Source organism: Gymnodraco acuticeps, unplaced genomic scaffold (genome assembly GCF_902827175.1).
Source record: "Gymnodraco acuticeps unplaced genomic scaffold, fGymAcu1.1, whole genome shotgun sequence".
In the NCBI taxonomy this organism is placed as follows: domain Eukaryota; kingdom Metazoa; phylum Chordata; class Actinopteri; order Perciformes; family Bathydraconidae; genus Gymnodraco; species Gymnodraco acuticeps.
The window spans coordinates 715,205-737,400 of NW_022990391.1; the positions used below are offsets into that span (position 1 = coordinate 715,205).

The window sequence follows — 22,196 nt, forward strand, 5'->3', positions numbered from 1 at the left end:
AAAAGCAGCGGCAAAAAGAAAAGTCTTTAGTCTGGATTTAAAAGTAGTCAGAGTTGCAGCGGACCTGCAGGTTTCTGGGAGTTTGTTCCAGATATTTGGAGCATAATAACTGAACGCTGCTTCTCCATGTTCAGTTCTGATTCTGGGGACAGAAAGCTGACTAGTCCCTGAAGACCTGAGAGATCTGGATGGTTCATAATTTAGCAGGAGGTCAGAAATGTATTTTGGGCCTAAACCATTCAAAGCTTTATAAACCAGCAGCAGTATTTTGAAATCTATTCTTTGACACACAGGAAGCCAGTGTAAAGACTTCAGAAAAGGAGTGATGTGATCCACTTTCTTAGTGTTAGTCAGTGGCGTTTTCTCCCGGAGGCCAAGGGAAGCCAGGCTTCCCCTGTTTTTTCGGATTGTAGGCTAGTTATACTTTAAATAAATAAATAAAAACACTTTGTTTTGTTTCGATAATTCTCCTTTGCTGTGTGTTGCTGCTGGCCTGTCTCTCCCCCATTCTCATTGAGTATTTTACAAAGAGTGAAACAAACAGCGCCCCTCTAGATGTTATGGTGAAACAGTAGATTGCACTCACTGTTGCGAGAGGAGGCCAGCCGAATCTGGCTTCCCGTGGTGAAAAAAAATGGAGGGATTGACCAATCAGATGAGGCTCACGTGATGCCCATGCCAACCTGTGATTGGTCAGGGCCATGCCAAGGGAAGCAAGAGGCGGCTGGCTTCCCTTGCCTCACAATCCAATCAAATCGCATCAATTTAGTGGTGCAGTGACGCATCCTAAAATCCGGAAGTAAGCTGCGCTCGACTTCCCTCGACAAAAACGCAATGGGATTTCTCCATAGGATTTAGGAAAATAGCTCGAAATAAGGTCTGTGTTAAACAAACCTGTTAGATAAATGCAAGTTTTGTTCAGTCGGATAATATCCACATGTCTACCCTACTTTTATCATTTTATAATCATAAATCTAATCGATAGAAGATAGATAGCGTCACTGCACCACTTTCACCGCCGTTAGAAAGTAGCAAGCAACTGAAGCAAGTGCAATTATGGAGGGTGGAGATTTGGAGTATTTCATCAAAAATAATTGTACTAAACTTCCGCTACAGCAGCAACAACAAATACAATCTGATGACAGGCCAATGCCCAAACTGGAGCTGTGTACAGTGAGGAAAAAAGGAGTGAATCGGACGTAAAACGTTAAAGGTCTCCTGATTTAGTTTGTGAATGAATGCTTATTAGAGTTTCGGCTGGAGAGTGCGTGCGGACCTGGCGGTTAGATAACAGGCGTGTGTGAGTCCTGCATCTGATACAAATGTGTGTAAAATGATATGAATAACCGGGTGCTGTAATCACTCATCTGGTTACGTTATTACATTGACCACCACACCCCCGACCCAAAAGAAAGGACGTATTATTGGCTTCCCCTAATTTTTTCCCCACGCCACGCTACTGGTGTTAGTGAGGACTCGAGCAGCAGCGTTCTGAATCAGCTGCAGCTTTCTAATAGATGTTTTAGTGAGACCTGTGAAGACACCATTACAGTAGTCCAGTCTACTGAAGATAAAAGCATGGACACGTTTTTCCAAATCCTGCTGTGACATTAGTCTTTTAATCCTAGATATATTCATTAGGTGATAGTAGGCTGATTTAGTAACAGTTTTAATGTGACTGTTGAAACTCAGGTCAGAGTCCATGACTACACCTAGATTTCTGGCTTTATCTGTTGTTTTGAACATTGCAGACTGAAGCTCAGCGCTAACTTTTATACGTTCTGACTTGGCTCCAAAAACCATTACCTCAGTTTTATCTTTGTTTAATTGGAGAAAGTTCTGACACATCCAGTCATTGATTTGTTCAATGCACTTACTCAGTGTTTGAATTGGAGCATAGTCTCCTGGTGAAATTGTTACGTACATTTGTGTGTCATCTGCATAGCTATGGTAACTTATTTTGTTGTTCTTCATTATCTGAGCCAGTGGTAGCATGTAGACGTTAAAGAGAAGAGGCCCCAGGATGGAGCCTTGAGGTACCCCACATGTCATATTAGTAAACAAAAATATAGTAGGGTGTGAACAAATGAGATTGAATATATGAATATATGTCCTCCCTACCTGCATCACCAGAGACTGTCAATCATCTACAGACCACTCCCCTCCCCTAGGTTATCAAACCCCCCATTTAAGGCCTGTGAAACTTCTTTACCTGCAGAACAAAGACACCTGTCAGTTTGAACTTGAACTTTCCCTTTATGTACTTTAGCTGATGACATGACCCGTTTGGTTTACAATGAACAGATCATTTTGTATTATGCTGGATTCCTTTTGATTTTGCTTATGTTGTGAGGAAAAGGGCAGATTGATTATATTGAGTTTAATCAATGATAAAAGTAAAATTAACAACTTATCAATGATCAATTTAAGTTAAAAAGACTTGTAATATATGCCAAATATTTTATTTTATGGAAAATATAATCCACCAATTACCATCCACCATTAACATTTTGACTGCAATAAAGTGTTAAACGGTTTGTGGTTGCAGTGTTTAATGTGCACACATGCTGTTCAGTGACCCCCAGTGACCCCCACAGCAGCAGCTTCACTCAGACACCATATCATGAGTTGGCTGTAACATACATTAGATAGGTTGTTAGCAGACAGCAGAGAATACATTACACAGCTAGTGGCCTACCACCTCCTGCTGTATGTTTCAACATGTAGGCAACAGAGGGGTAAGGTTGGGAATATTATTACCAAAGTTATATATAATAAAGGAGATATGATAAATAAAGGATCCCCTTCTCATACAATCCATATAAAGAGCATATAGGAGAGTACGGCCTTGTTTTACAAACTCAGAGTGAAAAAGGTTTCTACTGGATCATATTGATTTAAACATGTATAGAAAATGTATAAAAGACAAATGACTTGATAGTACATATTGTAAGGATAACAAATAATTGTCATTTCATTTCCCTGAAACCTGAAACATGCATCCTTCTGAGATGCATCATTGTTAGATAGTTGAAATGTCTGGAACAATGTGGAGGCCCTCACACATTTACACGTTTGGTGATAGATGTGAGGACAGGCTCTGACGACGGTTTCCTATTGGTCCACAGCAGGGCTAGGCCTGCCTCCCGAAAGTCCTGATGGGAGCAGTAAATAAGAGGGTTCAGACCACAGTCCAGGTATGACATCACTGAGGACAGTGTCCTTAACCAATCAGGTGCCGGTGACAGGTCTCTCCTGCCCAGCAGGATCAGCTGAAGGAGAGGGGATGCAAAGAAAGAAACAAAGTGTGAGTGTTCACTCGATTGCTTTAGCATCTGTGTGTACATGCATACAGAACCTCATGTGTTGTTCATTGTATGTGACTAGTGAGTGTTTCACCTCAGACACAAAGAAGGGAGTGTAGCAGAGCATGTAGAAGCACACCAGCAGAGGACTGACTGAAGACAGGTCTACTGCATCATCACTGAGATAAAGAGAGAACAAGATGGAGACAGGAACTTGGATTGCATATAGAAATCCTATTTGTATTTGTACTTCTCTCAGCCTTAGAGAACAAGCTTTATTCTGTAGCTATCACAGTACATAGCACTACGGGATACAGGTAGTTCTGTATCAGAGGTAAGTTAGGGATGCCCAGTTAAGAAGGAGAAAGACTGTGTCAGGTGGTTTAGTCATGGTATCAGCGAGTACAGATATGTTGGCAAACATCCCAACCCTTCCCCCAAAATGATAAGGAATAGCATCACATCCTCACAAGCGATCAAGCAGGAACCAACGTTTGGCATTTTTGGTTGAAGTAAGACTGAAACACTTGACCAATGGAGTCACTGACTCAGCTGAGGTCTGCTCTGTGCACATGCATATTTAACTTCTGATTTGACCTGACCTGCCATCACATCAATGGCTGTATTTTTACATGACTAAAATATCACGTGACCAGTTTCCAGCTTGTGTTGTTTAAAAAAAATCTCCTCTCACCACCTGTTCCAGTTGGAGTGGCAGCTGCTGGCACTCAGTAGAAGAGAGCAGAAGAAGATGAGGACGCAGGGGAGGAAGATACAGAGGGAGAAGGCACAGAGGATGTAGAGCAACATGTCTGAGTAGCTGTTCTCCCAGAAGACAGCACACAGCATCTCTGCGGGGTCGTACCTGCAGAGGAGACATGATGGAGATGAAGCAGCACCACCTGAAAGCTTTGAGTAAACGACATACCTGATCCAGGCGTAGACCACCGGCACGCTCCCAAACACCAGCCCTGTCACCCAAGAAGTCAAGCAGGCTGTCACCATGACAACAAAGAGAGCACTTCCTGTGGAGGCCATGCCGATCAGTCGTTGCACACAAAGAATAGCTAAGGGATACAAAAAAAACATCAAGTGACTGAATCAAAATAAATATATATTATAAAAAAGTTACTAATAAAGAATTTTAGTGATGCAAGGACTGGTACCAAATCATTTGATATTTCAGTATTTTAAGTGGCAGAACCTGGACGTTTAATTCATTTACTTTAGATATAGTAAAGGATCAGTATATAGTCAGGATTCACCATTCACACACATTCATACAGAGATAGAGGCTGCCATACGCTGCACGGCTATTAACATTTACACACACTCACACACCGTAATCCATTACATCAGGAACAATTTCTCATTTTCGACACCTTCAACGATTAGCCAGTAATTGTTTTTTAAGGGACATAGCAGAGAACAATACATGTCCAAGTTTAAGTGGTTAGAAGATATTGTTTCACTATCAAAAGCTTTTTCAGCATTCTGTAACAATGCAGCATGTGGAATGGCATTCCAGTCTCACAAAAAAACGTGTAATATCTATGGTGGTCCACAGGGAAAAACGTACTGTGTTCCCAAATAACCCTCTCAAAACGTGACATGGCTACAATATTTTTTACCTATTCATTTCTAATGGCCAGTGTCCATGTCACGTGATCGTCCACTTTCCCAGCGTGAGAAAAAAACCATGGCGGACACCCGACTTATTTTTTGTGAAGTGTATATTGTACTTTAGAATCTACGTCCTGTGGATGTGTTGGATCTATAGTTTGATAGATATTACGAAGATTATTTGAGGTCTCACCTGAAGAATGTGTATATACTACGTATTTTACCTATAGAGGTTGCTCTGCGCGCCCCCCCCTGAAATTGTGAGATTGCTACGTTTTCCCCCCTATTCATTTCTATTGACCAGCGTCCATGTCAAGTTATCATCAACTCTCACAGGGTGAAAACAGTATTTCCGGTCTCTGCGTTTTCATAGTAGCTAAGGTGGTTGCTAGGGACGCATATTACAACCGGAAGTATTCCCCTCACTGTTGAATGATTTTACAGTGATATGTGCAGTACTCATCAACTAACAAACATCATATTGTCCTTGTTGATTACACAACATGAATTGTTTTAAATTGTGTACAATGCTTTTGTGTTTTTCCCTTTAGTTTCTGAGACACATTTATTTTTTCTGAGTTTTGGATAGCCGAAAACATTACAATACGCATAATCCTCAGCTATCGTTGAAGCTCTGTGATTCGATGGCGCAATGCACGTTGGGATGTGGTGTTTATGCGATAAGAAATACGAAAAACATTTAAAAAATAAAATAATACTTTATTCCGGCTGCATTAAATATATCACATCTGCTGTAGTTCTTTATTTATAAAGCCCTAAGCCCTGACTTTTGGACAAACCGGAAGAACTCCCATATCAATATATCCGCAATTAAACATCTTATATTTCTCTTCACACAATACGTCTCCTTGCAGTATCAATAGTAATTCGGCTGACTTTTATATGTGATTCAATCAGTATATAGGTTATATTTAACCAACACGTTCTCACTCCCAACCCGTCACATGTTGACGGACGGTCAGGGCCCCTCCCCGTCACGGAATTACGGACAGGGTACCCCTTGAGAGTCAGTTTTCAACGGGCAGGGCGTCCCATTGACTTGCATAGAGCTCCCTGAACGTTGGTAATAGACGAGTTGAGATCGCGGCGAAATGCTGTCCTTAGATCCATTCTCACAGCGTTTATCAACCTGTTTCTTACTCAATATCAAGCCACACTTATTGTTTTTACTTCTTTATTTTAATTGAATAATGTAGGACTTTTGTTGCCGTCAGTAATGGGGAGAGTAGGGGGTCAGAATCAGTAGCGTAGGCAGAAATGTACTTTAGGGTGGGCCTGTAAAAAATAGGGTGGGCCAGATTTTTCTTCTGCGCATCAGAAGCTAATAACAATCCCCGCCGGTGGCAGATTACTTTTAGAATACTTTCTTTTTCCATAACAGATGGGTATGTTTTGGTGAACAGGAGACACTTATTTTACTGTTTTAATGGCTTATCAAGAACTCAAACACAACATCTTGGTGTCATTCTGGACAGCTCTCTCATCTGCACCCCACATCAAAAACATCACCCGGACTGCATTCTTTGTACTGTCTTAAAACCTTTCCTTGGAATATGTTATGAATTGTAAGGTGTCCTTGGGTGCTTTGAAAGGCGCCCCTAAATAGAATGAATTATCATTATTATTATTATCTGAAACGATGTAATAACTTTTAAAACTTTTTCCAGTCACTTGCCCCATGCATTTTCCCCAGGAAAAGGCTAGTCACTGTGACCTTTTGACCTGTGCTGGATTATGGTGATTTGTTATATATGAATGCCAATTACCTGAGAAAGTTAGATGCTGCGTATCACAGTGCACTGAGATTTTTGACAAATTGTAAAGCACTTACGCATCACTGTACCCTGTATACCAAGGCGGTTATGCCATCACTTACTGTACGGAGGCTCAGTCACTGGTACTTTTTCATTTACAAAGCCATGTTGGATAAACTACCATCTTATATCTGCTCCCTGATCTCTCTGCGAATTGAAAGTACTTATTGCCTGAGATCGCATGCTGTGGTTTTATTAAATGTGCCAAGTACTAGGACTGTCTTAGGGAAGAAAGCTTTCAGATGTGCAGCTCCACTAACATGGAACAGTCTGCAAAAAGAATGGAAAATTACCAAGCTAGTACCACTACATGTTTTTAAAGCTCGGTTGGATGCTACAAAATCAGATGCTGTTGGTACCTGTACATGTGGTTAAATATGTAAATTGTAATCCCTGTACATTTTGCTGTATGATGTCCTTTTGTTGTTTATGTTTTTATGTCTTCTTGTGGAACCTACTGCTGCAGGTCTCCCTTGAAAAATAGATCATTGATCTCAATGGGATTTTACCTGGATAAATAAAGGTTTTGAATTGAATTGAATTGAATTCAGCAGCAGCAGGCCATTCACTTTGATTTTATCCCGTTATAAATGTCATAATTTCGACAATAAAGAAATGCTACATAAACGTTATCTTGCACATTTTATCTAACCATCTCCGTTTCTAACTTTCAATATATTTTAAAAGAGATCTCTCTCTCATCTGCGTGCGGGGGCGGGGCCTCACAGACACGCTGCATCTCTCTCGCTCACAGACATGCTGCAGCGCCGTGCAGTGTGCACACAGTTCTGCTGGTAATGAACGGAGCCGGCCTGACCCATTAAGCGACATAAGCGGCCGCTTAGGGCCCCGCAGCCACTAGGGGCCCCCTAGCAACCTTTTTTTTTTTTTTAAATGATGAAAAAAAAAAATAATCTCAGTACACCGTGTAAAGTTATATTTGTATTTATTCATGTTAGCAAACTATGGATAAGCTTAAAAAGGGAATAATTTGGGTGGAACTGTGAGCTGGATGTGGGGCCTGTTTGGACATATGTTTTTGAGGACAAAGGAAGATGGGGGAAGGTGAAAGCATGTCTTGAGTTGCCTTCAGTTTAGACATGCTACAGTGATTGGGGAAGCCTAAGGTCTAAGGGGTCTGTGATATTTGGGGCGGCCAATCAATGATGTCCGAATGGGAGGATCTGATAACTCCTCCCATTGACACAGAGTAGAAACACAGAAACACAGGCGGTGTTCAGCCTCTTTCCTCTGGCTGGCTCACGTGCAGGTAAATTCGGGATCCCAAAGATTAACTGTATTGAATTTGTACTGTATTGATTGTATTATTTTGTCATATTACCATTAAAGTAGATATTGTTTACTTGGTGGCACTGGATTTCTTCCTGTATTATAACCAGCTTCATAGGAACGCGCGGAGATTTGAAAAGCGGATCAGATATCCCTTTTAATCTCTAACAAGTGGTGATTGGAAACAACCTGTCTTTGTCGCTAGGCACTGATTGGCCCGTTGGTGTGATTTTGCCCTCAGAGTCTGGGCCACCTGTCGTTGGAATGGTCACAGCTTCATCAAGCGGGGCTACCTTGGACAGGTACAGCAGGCCCAGCACGAGGAGGATGATGACAGCTTTCACACGCCAGCCTCCGGTGGAGGAGACAGACGCCATCTGGAAGTGTTGATCCACCCCGCTCTGCCTCGTTCCCTCAGGACCGTTCCTCGCCGTCCTCTTCAGCCCGCCCGCTTATGGCGACTTCTGGGTCGGAGATAGGAGTGTTGTCCTCTGGTTCCTCCTCCTCTGCGCGGACTACGTCCGTGATGATGTCGTCTAGGGTCCTTCCCGGAGGTTTCCCCACTGCGCACTGATTCCAGTGGTACCAGATGTCTCCTTTCCCTTCCAAGCGGACAGCGTGAGATGTCCTCTGCATCACCCGATGGGGTCCAGAGAACCTGGGTCTCAGCCACTTGGGTCTGATCGCTTTCAGCCAGACGAACTCCGCAGTGTTCGCTTCGTGTTTCTCGGGTCCCCCTTTTGCCTCTGCAACCTGGGTGGAAAAATCTGCCACTAATCCCTTAAGTTGCTGGAAGTATGGTTTCGAACTCAGAACCTCTACTTCCTTTCCTACACTTAGGGCTCCTGGACCTGGGAACTGGTGACCATACGTGAGCTCAAATGGAGAGAAACCTGTCCCTTTGTTAATGGAGCTCCTGATTGACAGAAGAGCCAGAGGCAATGCATCTACCCATTTCATGCCCGTCTCTTCACATGCTTTGCTGAGTTTTTGTTTTAAGTTCTGGTTCATCCTTTCCACTTTTCCCTGAGACTGTGGATGATAAACTGCTCCAAAACTGTGTCTTAGTCCTAGGGACTCTTCTACTGTGCGTAGGTCATGGTTCTTGAAATGGCTGCCATTGTCTGACCTCACTTTCCTAGGAAATCCATGTAATGGAATGTAATGCGTGACTAGGAATTTGATCACTGAGTCTGCATCTTCTCTTCTGCAAGGGATAGCTTCTGGCCAACCTGTGTATCCATCTACTACTACTAACAAATATCTGAATCCTCTTACTTTGTCAATCATGTCAGTGTAGTCAATGATGATTTCTTCTCCTGCCATCTTAGGTAAAGGAAACTTTCCCTGGTGTGGTTTCACAGTGGCTCTGATGTTATGGGTTAAGCAAATTACACACTCTTCTAGGTGATTTGCTATCATGTCTGGTAGGTATGGGTGCCACCAGTGGGTCAGGTGCCTGTTCATCTGAGTTTTACCACAATGCGTTGGGCCGTGTGCTTCTTTAAGCATGGATCTTATCCACTCTGGGGGTATAACCGGTCTCCCATCTGGGGAGTACCATATCCCCTCTTTGTTGGTAGCTCCCCGGTTTGACCATAGTTTTTTGTCTTGAGGAGACCCCGCTTCTTGAGCTTCTTTAAGCGTCTCATCTGTTATTGCGGGCAGCAAGTCAGCAGATTTTAAGACAAGCATTTGATACCATGGTGTATATCCTGCCTTCTCTTTAGCTGCTTTGTCTGCTGCATTGTTACCCCAAGCCAAGTAGTTGTTTTCTGCGTTGTGACCTTTACACTTAAGTAAAGCTAACTTGTTGGGCAACATTACTGCTTCTGCAAGCCTTTTGATCTCTTTCTCATGTTTGATGGGGGTATTTGTGGACGTTACAAATCCTGCTCTCAACCATTGTCGCATTTCCACGTGAATTACGCCGTGGACATATGCTGAATCAGTGTAGATGTTTACATCCTTTCCTTTTGATAGCTCTAATGCTGCGATGACTCCCATTACTTCTGCCAACTGTGCTGATACTTTCCCTGTTACTTCCCCAGCTGATACTTCCTCAAAGTTTCCCTCAGGTTTTTGTTTTACCACGGCATAGGCTGCTTGGAGGCCGTTTTGGGGGTGTCTAAAACAACAGCCGTCTGTGAACAGGTTTTCTGCCTGTGGGATGGGCTCGTCTCTGAGATCTATTCTTAGCTTCACATCTTGAATGATTCTTTCCTCACACCTATGGGGCTCTCCGCTACCTATGGTGTCTGCGCTGTTAACTCCTTCGTGTGTGTATGTGATGTGTGCCTTTGTCAGAGTTTTCTCCAGCCTTGTTTGTCTCGTTGAAGTCATTGTGAATGCACTTGAGTTCACAAAAGAGACAATGCTGTGTGTTGTCAGTACTGTCAAAGGATGGCCCATCACAATGTGTGAAATCTTGTTTAAGATACGTGCTGTACCTGCCGCGTGTCTCATGCAGGGAGGTTCTCTGTTTTCCACTCTGTCCAGTGTAACACTGACATACTCTCCCTCACACAGAGCGTATCGTCTTAAAATCTACACACAAGAATGCATCCACATGGAAAGACACGAAGTAGATAGACATCATGGTAGGGAAAAAACTGACCATGCATATACAGTTGACATGTTGCGTGATCTCCCGTCTAACCTGTGGGCGTCGCACTCTCATGATGTAGGTTTCTGCTTAAAAGCCACACCAGTAACATTTGAGGTCAGCAGCTCTGTGCCTGTGAGCCGGTCACAATACCCGATCAAGCCACAGGCAAAAGGGGGTGTTGACAAGGCAGTTGAGGGACTGAAGAAAGCAGGGGTGTTAGAACCCTCACAAAGCCTTTGGAATACTCCCATACTTCCTGTATCAAAATCTAGCCGTCGCCGTGATAAGTATGTTTAATTAAATTAGTTAATATGCCTAGATTGCCTACTCTCAAAGTCATGTATTATTTTATTGAGTCAATCATATAATACATTCACCGTGCTTTACCTGAACCTCATCATGACACTAGAGAGGACGGCAGGAATGTAATGTCCTGTGTTCAGTGAATGCAACAGAGGCAAGACACCAGACCAACCAGAGCGTTGAATGGAAATAAACATCTGTCTTATTGGCTGACAGGTACCTATCCTGTGAGCTGTGACAATGTGTAAAATAAACTGTCAGTCGGACTCAGAGTTTTTGAAGATGGACATAAGAGCATTTTTTCTTAAAAAAGACGACAATTCTCAAATGGTGGCTCACACAACAACCCCAGAGCCACCACTTGAGCCAAGTGAACAAGGTATGTAAATGTCAGTAAACTTCCAAGTTATGCGAACATGTAAGCAAAGCATAAATTACAGCTACGTTGACGTTATTTTGAATCGCGGGGGCAAGCTAAACCGTTAGCAAGTAGCTATAGCTAGCCATATATATTAATAAACACTTCTAAATCTAAATGTTGTGTTTTTTAGCGTTACCTGGTGATTTCAAAGAAAGCTCTCTGGGAAATGTTGACTTACTGTTCGACATGAAGCTAGAAGCTACCTTACAGTACACAGTTGATCCTGAGTCCTGTCAGTTAAAGTGTTTCATAGTTAGCTAAGCATCAACCTAGCACTGAAATATATGGATGTTATGTGACAGTATTTCTGAGAAAAAGTCAGTTGAAATGGTGGCATGCCACTGCTTTACGTGCCGACAGCATGTTTGAACGCATTTGCAGCAGTAAATGCCAATCAACATCGGCACCTCAGTTGTTTCCCAGACTCAGACTGCCAGGAATCTGGGTGTGACCCTAGATAACAAACTGTCCTTCATTGCAAACATAGCTGCTATAACCCGCTGCTGCAGATACACGCTTTACAACATCAGAAGGATACGTCCCCAGCTGACTCAGAAAGCGACTCAGGTTCTGGTCCAGGCTCTCGTCATCTCACGCCTAGACTACTGCAACTCCCTCCTGGCTGGTCTACCTGCATGTGCCATCCGACCTCTGCAGCTCATCCAGAATGCAGCGGCTCGTCTGGTCTTCAACCTTCCTAAATGTTCCCACACCACTCCGCTCCTCCGCTCCCTTCACTGGCTTCCGGTAACTGCTAGAATCCACTTTAAGACACTGGTACTTGCGTACCATGCTGCGAATGGATCTGGCCCTTCGTACATCCAGGACATGGTTAAACTGTACACCCCAGCGCGTGCACTCCGCTCTGCATCAACCAAACGACTCGCTGCACCCTCACTGCGAGGAGGACCCAAGTTCCCATCAGCAAAAACACGTGGGTTTGCTATCCTGGCTCCAAGATGGTGGAATGAGCTCCCCATTGACATCAGGACGGCAGATAGCTTACACACCTTCCGGCGCAGACTGAAAACTCATCTCTTTCGACTCCACTTCGAGCGATAGAACTATTAACAAAGCACTTTTATACTAATAAAGGACTGGCTTATCTAAAGCCAGTTGAGTAGCACTTGAAATGTTTTTGCTCTATGAAACCTGATGTACTTATATGATTCTGTTTTCTTCAAGTTTGTATTTTGTTGGTCGAACGCACTTATTGTAAGTCGCTTTGGATAAAAGCGTCAGCTAAATGCAATGTAATGTAATAATGTAATGTGGCTGTTTGGCCACTGACGTTGCCATAACAACACCTGAATTTAAATGTGCAACCTCTTTTTGTGACAGATTTTTACATGAAATTATAATTTTTCTGAATGATATTCCTATTGACAGCTAGTGTCTTTGTGAACATTATGAGATGGACAGCCAGAGAGAGAATAAATGAAAAACTGTTGAAATACTATATAACAAAACAAGAATACAGTTTAAAAGGTGATTTGTAAAATATAAGACAAATAAAATCTGTTTACAGTTCTGTTTCCTATGGGTGTTGAGAGATGTATCCATAGATCTCTTAATTTTGCTCTCAAAGTGCACCAGATTGATGCTTTTAACTTCAATATTCCCGGGGGAGCATGCCCCCTGACCCCCCTAGCGGAGATGAGGATGCCCCTACAGCAGGGGTATTCAACTAAAATTCAACGAGGTCCAGTTAGAGAAAATGTCCCCATGCAAAGGTCCGGAACATTAAAATGTCTAAGTTGCTTTATGAATTAGTGTGATATATATTGAAGTAGCTGTAGCTTTATCAACGTCTGCATGTAATCAACAACTGACTGCCAATCAAATAAAGAGAGTACAATTCAAAAACAACAACATTTATTGTCAATGAACATTGAACTCTACAGATATACAGTAAATATGTGGATATGTGTAATGTTCCTCTCGGGCTGCATTTAAAAATAAAATAGAGAAAATAAATAATAGCTTTTGAAAATGTGTGCATCTTAAAAGTGCTTAATTTTAGATAAATAAAATAAAGTGCAGCAGCAGCTTGAGTGTCCCTTTCTCTTTGTTAACCGTTTCACATCATGACTTAACAGTTTCAGCCGATTATAGAACAATATCAGTCTTTACACATCATAACGATTGAACAGTTTTAAAGTTTCTCTTTCTTTCCCTCTTATATTGCAGACCCTCACTCACTTTTTATTCAGTGTGAGAATTGAGCTGGAGCTTGTCCTGCCAGGAGTTTAGATCTGGGCTGAAATGGTGTCAGGGCCATTCTCATACACACATGCAGGTGCTCATTGGTTAGCCTCGGTTAGCTCATTGGTTAGCCTCGGTTAGCCTGCCCTGGAACCATATTTAGTTTTAATGTTGATCCTGGTGGACTGATCATATTGGGCTCTGAGACTGCTTATTTGACCTCAGTTCTGAGTTGAGAGGGAATGTTTGGTCAAACACTTTGTGTTTTGTCTCATAGTGGCGTTTTGGCACTTTTAATGAGCGCCACGGTCTCTGAACAAATGAGACACACTGGTTCTGTGCTCCCAGTGCACACTGTCCTCTTTCCTCTTCTTGGAGAGCGCCATGTGTAATTATGTGTCTCTCCCTGTCTGCCGCTAACACGCCTGTTCACTCTCCTCTCCGTCTTCTCTCCCTGTATCACTAATTATTCTCTTCACACTTTCCTCTCCGCTTCTATCTGCCGCGCTCTCATCTCTTCTTCTGTGTTTCTCTCCCTGTATCTCTCTCTCGTCTCTTCTTCTGTGTTTCTCTCCCTGTATCGCTCACTCGTCTCTTTCGCCCCCTGTCGGTGGCGGTTAAAATAGAATCGTCCCGTCAAAATTGAAATCCCCTATTAATGTATTGATTATAGGTCCGGGTCCGTATAGGTCGGCGTCTGGGTCCGGATCCGGACCGCGGTCCGCCTGTTGCCGACCCCTGCCCTAGAGGATGTTAGGTCCACGGTGTTTACATGCTTATTTATACAATATGTGTGCTTATGCTAACATCATAAGACAAAAGTTGGTTGTGTGTAGTGAGAACGCAGTAGAGTGAGGGGGGCCCCCAAGCCAAAGCTCACTTAGGGCCACCCTGGCCCTATGGTGGCTATGCCACTGCTCAGAATACTGAAATCTGTATTGTTTCACCGTTTTTTCCTTCTAATGTTGTATTATTTTCTAAACCACACAGTTATTTACTCAACAATAACACATAATTATCCTTGTGTTTATTTATTTGTTTGATTAATAAACACAAGTTGGAGTCCGTCAGGACCGAGGGTCGGAGCAGCTCATAGTAGTTGCTTTAGAGAATTTTACATCTGGAAGTAAGTATTCTCTCCGCTTCGCTTGACAAACCCCGTGATAGTCCTCAATCTCTGTGATTGGATGTTTGAGTGTGCGCCGAGGGTTACGGCGAGCGACGAACAGCACTTTGAAATGGGATGGAACCACGGCAGACTGTCCAAAACTGGATTTGAACGGGTCCACCGCGTCCCCCCCTCCCCCACCCCGTCCCCAGAACTACACATGCTGGCTATTGTGTGTTTCGCAACATGCTCTATGGCACTCCTCTACTGGGAATTGTAGTTTTAAAAGACGTTTTCGTATTTCCCATAATAAGAAGTGGCCAGTAGTAAACTGTGTACATCCCTGGAGGTTTAGGGGATAGGAAACACTCAAATTTAAAACATAAAATTAATAAATGGGTGAAAATTGCTTGTGCCCATAACGGGCAGCATTAATATATACCCACATACCAGCTAAGGTCAGAAGAGCTTTATTTAACAGCTGGTCTTATGTTTGTGACCCCTGTTGTTAATTGATAACATTACATTACATTACATTAATTGATAAGCCTGAAACATGCACTTGTCAAGGTTCAGAGGCACATTTTGCAAATATGGCAGTAGCCATCGATCATCTTAAGATAAGATATACTTTATTGATCCTAAGTTGGAAACATTTGCGTTACATCAGCATGTGTAACAGTTGTAAATATGCAGTGGTGTTTATTTGTAAATCATTTAGTATAATCACACAAATTCTGTGTTTTCTATTTAATAATTCTGTGTTCTTTATTTATTGAATATTCAATACCTGACAAGGTCAGAGATGAAAAACTTGGGTCGCAGGTTCCTCAACAGTGCATTACAAGACATCTATCAATATGTGTGTATACCTCCACCATTAAACTGTCCTATTCTGCACATTTCTTATACTATCTACATACATCTTATAAGAGTATAATACGTGTAATATCAGTTAAAATAAGTGCTGAAACATACAGTAGTTAACATTGCAGGAAAGCAATATATTAGTACTTTGTCAGGCTTAATATTTATACCCCCAAAGCTTTTTTCTTATTCAAAATAAGACCTTAACCTAAAGTATTCTTTAATGTTCAAATAAAGCCTTATTAGTTTGTCTGTCTGTGTCTCCTATTCATATCTAATAATAAAAATAATACATTTCAATAACGTGCTTTAACCACCAGGTGTCCCTTTCTATCAGCTGTGCACCGTTATGGTGTAAATATACCAATATACCGATTGGATCAAATATAAAAGTCAGCCGAATTAGTATTGATACTGCAAGGAGACTTATATTGTGAAGAGAAATTGAAGATGTTGTTTAATTGCTGATATATTTATGATCCACGTCACATATTCAGTTTCGGCGGCAGTTCTTCCTGTTTGTCTAGAACAGTGCTTCTCAAAGTGTGGTCCGTGAGCGCCCCCTAGTGGTCCGTGAGTATATTGGTAACATTTCACATTTGAAATAAATAAAAGTTTCCCGCACTCTCGCGGGAATATCTCCACGATGGAGCGAGCTTAAGTTTCACCTTTGATTGCATGATATAGCCCAGCGCAACACCTTCATCACACATGTTTCCACTTGTTTGTACCATTTGCAGGCGATTTGTAATCTGTTCTAGAAAAACGATGTGTTTTTGGATATTTTTGGAGTTAGGTGGTCCGCGAGTGTTTTTTTATTGGTTAAGTGGTCCTTGGTATGAACAAGTTTGAGAAAAACTGGTCTAGAACAGTGGTTCTCAACCTTTTTTTTTACCAAGGCACCCCTGAAAATATTTCTCGACCCCAAGGCACTCCAACTTTTTGTAGATTTAAAAACCACTTCAGAGCTTAAACTAAAAACAATAAATACACCATAAATTGGTTTTCAAATGTGTATTTAATTGAATAGAACATTTTATAGAACAAATAATGTATTCACCGATAATAACAAGAACCAGACTAAAAATGTCAGCACCATTTCTATGATGAATTAAATATTATAAACAGGCCTACTAAGTAGGCTCTTTTGTTTTGGCTGAAAATAGTAGGCCTACCTGTGTAAAAACACGAATACATATCAATACAGTTATTATTTTACATTTGGATTTCAAAAGAGGCAGGCCTATGATCACTTAGATTAAATAATAACTTAATAGAATTGGAGGGATGAAACAATGCCCTCTGACCTGACTGTGGTCATGTGACTCATCAACCACATCCCAAATATGAAACATTCTGCATTTCGCTATCCAGATAATACTGATTGACAAAATCATAAATCATACAAGAAAGGCACACAAATTAACATCCAAACATAAACATTTCTCAGACCGTTCCACGGTGCTAGTGCGACACTTGTGCCTGCTTTTGTGAGCAGAATCTCTTGATGCGTGGGGGGATAGTGGACAGCGCAACGCGGAGGTCCTGCTCCACTGACAGCCGGGTGCGGGTCTTGTTTTTGACATATGCGAGTGAGGAAAACGCCAGCTCGCACAAGTAGGAGGTTGGAAACTGTAAAAGCACCTTGATGGCACTCTCTGAGAGGGATGGATACTCGTGTCCCACAAGCAGCCAAAATATATCCAGACGTAGTTCCCCGTGCTTCAGTTTCAGGGAGCGGTCCATAGATAGCTCTGCGAGTTCATCCTGAGCTCTGCTGTTTAAACTTGTGGCTGATATTAATGACAGAGGATTAAACGGATCCCGGAGCCAATCAAAGTCTTCATTCATAGGAGGGAAATATGACTCAAACCTCTCCTCCAGCACTCGCTACAACTTGTAGAAAAAATGCTGTCTTGTGCGCTGGGTCACTGGATGTCAGCGGAAACATTTCAATGTTTTTCTTGGCGACTTTATTTTGCCACAGTCTTAACTTGGATCGGAAACCATTGAGTTTGTCTGTCAGGATATTCTCATTCTTCCCTTGCATTCTGATGTTGAGGTCATTGAGGTGGCTAAAAATATCTGCCAGATATGCAAGCTTAACCCACCACGATTCATCATCCATGTGTTCTTTGTAGGGTAAGTCGTGCTCATTTGCAAATGCAACAAGTTTGTCGCGGAGCTCGTAGACATGGGACAGCACCTTGCCCTGTGACAGCCAGCGGACCTCCGTGTGCAGTAAAAGGCCATGGTGCTCAGCCCCCATCTCATTGCACAATGTGCTGAACAACCGCGACTTCACGGGACTTGATGTAGTTCACTATTTTCACAGCTTGTTCTAATACTGCAGTGAGGTCTGGTGGCATAGCTTTGGCGACAAGGGCTTCTCGGTGTAACATGCAGTGGGTTATCTGTACATCGGGATTTACCTGTCTCACTTTATTTACAAAGCCTTTCACCCTCCCCGTCATTGAGGCAGCCCCGTCGGTGCAAATGCTGTGGCACATCCCCCAGTTTAGACCCTGTTCTGTCAGGTAATCAGCTGTGGTCTTGTACATTTCCTCTCCGGTTGCATGTGTGTGTAACTCTTTGCAAAAAAAGAAGTTCTCCTCAATGGATTCTCCATCAACATGTCTCACGTTGGCAATGAGTTGACAGTGGCCACTTATGTCTGTTGAATCATCAACTTGCAGAGCGAATTTGCCACTTCTCTGTATTTTTTCAGTGAGGACAGTTTCTATGTCTACTGACATGTCATCGATGCAACGTTGGATTGTATTGTTGGATAATGGAATTTTATCGATTTCTTTAGTAGCATCTGGCCCTATCATTACCCTGACAATTTCCTTACATGCCGGTAGAATGAGGTTTTCCGCTATAGTGTGGGCCTGTTTTGCCTTGGCGATTAACTCAGCAACCAAATAGCTGGCCTCTTGTGCTTTGTCAGAGACACGTAGAGACGAAAGCATACGTTGACTCTGCTTCTCATTTTGTGATTTCAGTCTCTGGAAATACTCAATGTCCTTGGAATTATAAGAAGGATGTTTTGTGCTAAAGTGTCTTGCTAGTTTACTTGGCACCATTCCTTCGTTGGATAATTTTTCTCTGCAGATTAGGCATTCTGGCGTCGGGCAGTCAGCATCCCCAGTCCAGGAGAAACCATACCGAAGGTAGCTTTCGCTGTACTGTCTGCTTTTAGACTTCTTTTGCACTGCTGTTCCATCATGTTCTGTCATCCCTGCCTGTGTTGTTGAGGGCTGGGGTGCTTCTTTATTTATTGTCACTACGTAACGATCCATCTTGTAATTATTTGGCGCCAGGATAAAAAGCTGCTCTGCACACCGTAAACAATGACGGCTGACGTAAATCATGAGAATTTAAGCAGTTTAATATTTCTAAATCTGAGCAATATATGTTTTATTAGCTTATGAACTGCATTGTACATGTAATAAAATAAAGTGTATATGAAGTGAATTTTATTAAGTGAGAAAAAATGTTGGAACATAAAAATACGTTTTTTTGCGGCACACTTGGACAGTGCTCGCGGCACACTGGTTGGGAACCACTGGTCTAGAAGTCTTCTCATCAGGACTCTATAAATAGAGAACTACGGCAGATATGTAATATTTAATGCAGCCGAACCGTGTATTACAATGCCGTTATGTGATGACCTCCAAAGAGAAAAGCAAGCAAACTCGGAATAAAGTATTATTATTATTTTTTTAAATGTTTTCGGATTTCACATCAACAAGAAGTCCGGTTAACTAAAATGTACGTGCGGAACAATACCCCAACCCATAGATCCGTAGGTGAATAATGTAAATCACCACATTACACACATCCCTTCACATTTAAATTTGAATTTGCATTAAAGTATTTCGTGAGGCCTTCTAAAATGTTTTTAAATATAATTAGGGTTGTAGTTGAAGAGTTTGTAACGGACAACGGCACGTCCATTAATTCCACAACCACACACATGGATTAACATCGATTTAATACATGAATGTAGCCTTTGTTTCTGCTAAAAGAGGTGTCAACCAGTTGGGGCAACAAGAAAGTCGGCGAAATCGAGTGTGACTATTAAAAAATAAATAATTATCATATTAATATTGACAATAACAACCGACCGTCGGGGAGCGTTCTCATGGCGTCTATTATCAACGCTATGGGAGGTCTATGAAGGTCTATGGGACAAATGTTGAAAACTGACTCTCAAGGGGTACCCTGTCCGTAATAGAGTGACGGGGAGGGGCCCTGACCGTCCGTCAATGTCCAAGCGGCAAACTGTGGGGTAGAGCCGGGACGCCAATACGGAAGTGCCACACACTGCAGTTCATATATTGGCCGATAGGCGATGGCTGCAGAAAGGAGCAATTTCCATAGACCCCCATGTTAAAATGCCCAACTTTACAGCAGAAAAAAACATGTTTCTACCCCTGGCTCCATACATTTTTATTATCGATATAGTTAGATTCCACCTTCATGATTATGAATCTGTGAGTGAATTGTTTTCTAATGCGACCCTTTTATTTATATTAGGTCTTAAAGTTTCTGCATAAATTAGGGCGTGGTCACATTGAGTGACAGCTTTGTCAAGTGACTGCTGCTGCTAGCTTCTTGTCTCTCTGCTACCTGCTCCGTGAAGCTAGCTACAGGGACTCTGCCTGCTCAGTTCATCCAGGGAACATAACTTGAAGCCGGCCGTGGTTGTTTGTTCTTCATGCTTATATATCGGACTATTGTGACTCGCTCTGCGGTTAAAACAGACGGTGCATGAATGCGGTTTTGCGGTAAGTGAAATTTGAGTGCTTTATTTATGTGTTAATGATTTTAATCAGCTACGTAATGAATGTTAAGGCTTGGGTTAGCGTGTAAGCGAGTGGTAGCTACATCGGTGCTAACGATGCTAATCGTAGCCTCCAAGTTAAAATCATAGACTGTATATATAAAGGTTAAAACGAAATAGACAAGTGTTAAGCGTTAAGTGGGATAATACTGTAGAACAAACGGCTTCTGTTTGAGGTTATAAAATAAGGTCATCCTTGTAACTTAGAGATATTTTATTATGTAGGTAGGAACTGTATGCATCGCTAAGGTTATTGGCTATGCTCAAGTATGTAGACAAGCTAACGTCGAAGTAGTGTATGTGAAATCAACCTCACAATAAGATGTGTGTATATTACAATTATTATTGTCATATTTCAAGATGATTACTTAGATATTACAATATGGTTGGTTGAGCTGGAGTTCATTATTGAGCTTACACATTAACGTCACAGTCATCTGAAGAACAAACCCAAACCTTGTTGTTTTTATTAATTGCATTACCAAATAGGTATCAAATAAACAGTAAGCATTGGTAACACAACTTCCAAAGTTACAGTAAAATAAAAAGGACCCTGACTCGGACAATACACAATCCAACATGTTCAACAGAAGAGAATCAGTTATATTGTTTGTACACATGGTACTTTACATATATATCTGTTTGTTTAAGGTGTCCAGGCGATGCAGACAGGCTGGACCAGAGAGTGAGAGACAGAACTGGACTCCTCACAGCAGTGAACTTCAGCTCAGGTACAAAGACTCTTGTTTTCATACTGTACAAAGAATTAAGAAAGATATTGGTTTAAATAAATGAAGTATTGACTTGAATACACTGATATGCATTCCAATAAACAATACTAAATACTAGATCACCTACACATCAGTGAAGTTGAGGGGTTTTTCCATGCAAAAAGTTACATTTAGATGTTAACAAGTAATATCATTTTTGTCAGCTTTCGAATTTAATGTATTGAAGGCAAAGATATTTAACACATAGTGAGAACTACTACTATTTATCTCTCAATATTGTCTGTAAAAAACGTGGTAAAAGTGATTCTTTCAGTGAGACAACAGAGCAAGCTTCTACAGTTGCGCTACGTTTTGATAACAGTTAAATATTATTTTGATAATAACATATATTTCAATGTTGATGAGCTTCATACTGTTCATTCATAATCTGATTTGACTTGGTCGCTTGATTGTTAGCAGCAGCCGCTTGGCTAACACCTTGCATGTACTGTTAAGCTTAATTATTTAACTCAGCCGGTGAGGGCAGTGCTCTCGCTCCCGGTAATGTATGCTTTTGATTGCAGTAGCGCTATATCGTTGTATTTACTGCTCCAAGTACTAGATTCCTAGCACTAGGATGAGTAGATGCAGAGAACAATCTTCACTGTGTGCTGTGTGCTCTGCATGTGTGGCCATTAAAGAGGATTTCATCCTCCCAATATTATATTATCTAGTGTGCAGCCGTTTGGCTGACACTTTTAAGTACCGGCCACAGTTACTACAATGCTGGCACGCGTGCCAGGGGTTGCCGACCCCTGCTCTACTCTTTCCGTTCAGCAGGTAGCTGGGGAAGGCTGTGTTCTCGCACTCGCTCCCGGCTACGCTGCATCTGGCTACCTACAGACTGGCTCATTCATGTAGCGCCTGTATGGCTTCTCTTGAGCCCGAAGACGGCCATGACCGCTGCCCCCCTCTGCCTTGAGCATTTGAGGGAGGGTCTCACGCAAAGCGCCTGCATAAGCCATAGCTTCATGCCTCGGGCGCTCAGAGTGGCTAGAGTCGCTGAGGTGGC

At 42.1% G+C, this 22,196-nt stretch overlaps 1 protein-coding gene across 1 annotated transcript in view; it reads right to left on the reverse strand.

Moving 5' to 3' along the window:
- Positions 1–2,934: 2,934 nt before the first annotated feature.
- si:dkey-9i23.8 (visual pigment-like receptor peropsin) overlaps positions 2,935–22,196 on the reverse strand; it is a 34,972-nt gene continuing 15,710 nt past the window's right edge. The window contains exons 5-8 of the mRNA XM_034224488.1: positions 4,234–4,372; positions 4,003–4,170; positions 3,400–3,484; positions 2,935–3,272 (exon numbers count right to left, since the gene is read on the reverse strand). Coding sequence (XP_034080379.1) covers positions 3,060–3,272; positions 3,400–3,484; positions 4,003–4,170; positions 4,234–4,372 — 605 coding nt within the window. The 3' untranslated portion in view covers positions 2,935–3,059. The remainder of the gene's footprint in view (positions 3,273–3,399; positions 3,485–4,002; positions 4,171–4,233; positions 4,373–22,196) is intronic.